This window comes from Lottia gigantea, assembly GCF_000327385.1.
Source record: "Lottia gigantea unplaced genomic scaffold LOTGIsca_412, whole genome shotgun sequence".
Taxonomy (NCBI): domain Eukaryota; kingdom Metazoa; phylum Mollusca; class Gastropoda; family Lottiidae; genus Lottia; species Lottia gigantea.
Window position 1 is genome coordinate 39,081 of NW_008709428.1, and position 3,256 is coordinate 42,336.

General features: G+C 34.1%; 2 protein-coding genes across 2 annotated transcripts in view; one reads left to right on the forward strand and one right to left on the reverse strand.

Annotated features, from left to right (window-relative positions):
- The window catches only part of LOTGIDRAFT_145749 (hypothetical protein), a gene marked incomplete at both ends in the record, with an annotated part of 2,523 nt that extends 1,419 nt beyond the window's left edge, over positions 1–1,104 (forward strand). The window contains 4 exons of the mRNA XM_009060317.1: positions 529–639; positions 745–855; positions 962–997; positions 1,054–1,104. Of these exons, the coding sequence (XP_009058565.1) occupies positions 529–639; positions 745–855; positions 962–997; positions 1,054–1,104 (309 nt within the window). The remainder of the gene's footprint in view (positions 1–528; positions 640–744; positions 856–961; positions 998–1,053) is intronic.
- A 508-nt stretch (positions 1,105–1,612) lies between these two features.
- LOTGIDRAFT_145740 (hypothetical protein) overlaps positions 1,613–3,256 on the reverse strand; it is a gene marked incomplete at both ends in the record, with an annotated part of 2,997 nt that continues 1,353 nt past the window's right edge. Inside the window, 3 exons of the mRNA XM_009060318.1 lie at positions 1,613–1,967; positions 2,015–2,190; positions 2,551–2,783. Coding sequence (XP_009058566.1) covers positions 1,613–1,967; positions 2,015–2,190; positions 2,551–2,783 — 764 coding nt within the window. The remainder of the gene's footprint in view (positions 1,968–2,014; positions 2,191–2,550; positions 2,784–3,256) is intronic.

A 3,256-nucleotide genomic window follows, 5' to 3' on the forward strand; every position in this document is an offset into this window, starting at 1 on the left:
ACTATAATATAAATTGTAATAAAGGCAGATACTCTATCTGTAATATTAATCACAGTTTGTATTGTAATAATGAGATAGAACTCCGTTTTTTTTGATGTAATAAAAGGGGGATAACTCTATCTTATATATTAATTACTGTTTGTATTGTAGTAATAGGATTGATTACAGTTTTCATTGTAATAATGAGAGAGAAATCCGTTTTTTACTGTAAGATATATTGTAATAAAGGGAGATAACTCTATCTGTAATATTTATCACAGTTTGTATTGTAATAATGAGATAGAGCTCCGTTTTTTTGATGTAATAAAAGGGGGATAACTCTATCTTATATATTAATTACTGTTTGTATTGTAGTAATAGTACTGATTGCAGTTTTTATAGTAATAATGAGAGAGAAATCCGTTTTTTACTGTAAGATATATTGTAATAAAGGGAGATAACTCTATCTGTAATATTTATCACAGTTTGTATTGTAATAATGAGAGAGAAATCCGTTTTTTACTGTAAGATATATTGTAATAAAGGCAGATAACTCTATCTGTAATATTAATCACAGTTTGTATTGTAATAATAGGATTGATTACAGTTTTCATTGTAATAATGAGAGAGAACTCCGTTTTTTTTACTGTAATATATATTGTAATAGAGGGAGATAACTCTATCTGTAATATTAATCACAGTTTGTAATGTAATAATGAGAGAGAAATCCGTTTTTTACTGTAAGATATATTGTAATAAAGGGAGATAACTCTATCTGTAATATTAATCACAGTTTGTATTGTAATAATAGGATTGATTACAGTTTTCATTGTAATAATGAGAGAGAACTCCGTTTTGTTTACTGTAATATATATTGTAATAAAGGGAGATAACTCTATCTGTAATATTTATCACAGTTTGTATTGTAATAATGAGAGAGAACTCCGTTTTTTTACTATAATATAAATTGTAATAAAGGCAGATAACTCTATCTGTAATATTAATCACAGTTTGTATTGTAATAATGAGAGAGAAATCCGTTTTTTACTGTAAGATATATTGTGATAAAGGGAGATAACTCTATCTGTAATATTAATCACAGTTTGTATTGTAATAATGAGATAGAACTACGTTTTTTTTGATGTAATAAAAGGGGATAACTCTATCTTATATATTAATTACTGTTTGTATTGTAGTAATAGTACTGATTGCAGTTTTTATAGTAATAATGAGAGAGAACTCCGGTTTTTTTCTATATGTAATAAAAGGGGGATAACTCTTATATATTAATTACTGTTTGTATCGTAGTAACAGTACTGATTGCAGTTTTCATTGTAATAATGAGAGAGAACTCCGTTTTTTTTACTGTAATTTAAATTGTTATAAAGGGAGAGAACTCTATTTTGTATATTAATTACAGTTTGTAATGTAATAATAGGATTGATTACTGTTTTCATTGTAATAATGGGAGAGAACTCCGTTTTTTTTTTTACTTTATTTTAATATGTAATAAAGGGAGATAACTCTATCTTATATTTTCATTGCAGTTTTCATTGTAATAATAAGAGAGAACTTCAAATTTTACTGTAATTTATATTGTAAAAAAGGCAGATAACCATATCTTATATATCAATTACGGTTTGTATTGTTTTGGGTCCTGGTAGTTTATTGCCATTGGGGCATGGTGGTTTATTGACATTGTGGGCTGGTGGTTTATTGACATTGTGGGCTGGTGGTTTATTGACATTGTGGCCTGGTTGTTAATTGCCATTGGGGCCTGGTGGTTTATTGACATTGTGGCCTGGTAGTTTATTGCCGTTGGGGCCTGGTGGTTTATTGACATTGTGGCCTGGTTGTTTATTGCCATTGTGGCCTGGTAGTTTATTGCCATTGGGGCCTGGTTGTTTATTGACATTGGGGTCTGGTGGTTTATTAACATTGGGGCCTGGTGGTTTATTGACAGGGTTAGGGTTAGGGTAACCCCAACCCTGGGGCCTGGTAGTTTATTAACATTGGGACCTAGTGGTTTATTGACATTGGGGCCTGGTGGTTTATTGACATTGGGGCCTGGTGGTTTATTGACATTGGGGCCTGGTGGTTTATTGACATTGTGGCCTGGTTGTTTATTAACATTGGGGCCTGGTAGTTTATTGACATTGTGGGCTGGTTGTTTATTGACATTGGGGCCTGGTAGTTTATTGACATTGTGGGCTTTTGGTGTATTGACCTTGTGGGCTAGTGGTTTATTGCCATTGGGGTCTGGTGGTTTATTGACATTGGGGCCTGGTGGTTTATTGACATTGGGGCCTGGTGGTTTATTGACATTGTGGCCTGGTTGTTTATTGACATTGTGGCCTGGTTGTTTATTAACATTGGGGCCTGGTGGTTTATTGACATTGGGACCTGGTAGTTTATTGACATTGTGGGCTGGTTGTTTATTGACATTGGGGCCTGGTAGTTTATTGACATTGTGGGCTAGTGGTTTATTGCCATTGGGGTCTGGTGGTTTATTGACATTGTGGGCTAGTGGTTTATTGACATTGGGGCCTGGTGGTTTATTGACATTGGGACCTGGTGGTTTATTGACATTGGGGCCTGATTGTTTATTGACATTGGGGCCTGGTGGTTTATTGACATTGGGACCTGGTGGTTTATTGACATTGGGGCCTGGTGGTTTATTGACATTGGGACCTGGTGGTTTATTGACATTGGGGCCTGGTTGTTTATTGACATTGGGGCCTGGTTGTTTATTGACATTGGGGCCTGGTGGTTTATTGACATTGGGGCCTGGTAATTAATTGCCACTTGGGTTTTGACTTTGTCCTAAGGTATACGGCTGACTACTGCTCAAGTCTACCTTTAAGAAAAGTAGGATGTAAAATTTCAATCATTTTGTCAGTCTGCTTTTATGAGACGAGAAACAATAAATTGAGAATGTAGATGACCGTTAACATGGTGACGTCGTTGATATACTGAAATATTCACAGATTAGAGAATTAAGATCTAAGCAACTAATTACAGAATGACTACGTGACATCTTGCACCCCATTGGTCTATAGACATGTAATATCACAACTCAAACATCATTACATCTATTCTGTAGGACATCACCCTTACTTTTATATTGTTTGTATCAAGAGTGACTCTGTGAATCTTGAAATTGAAGTTAAAAATAAGATTATTCATCCATTTCTCTTCTTCCTTCTGTCTATCTATCCATGAATGAATGAAGTAAGAAGTTAAAAATAAAGAAAGGAAGGGAGAACCTTTACACCAG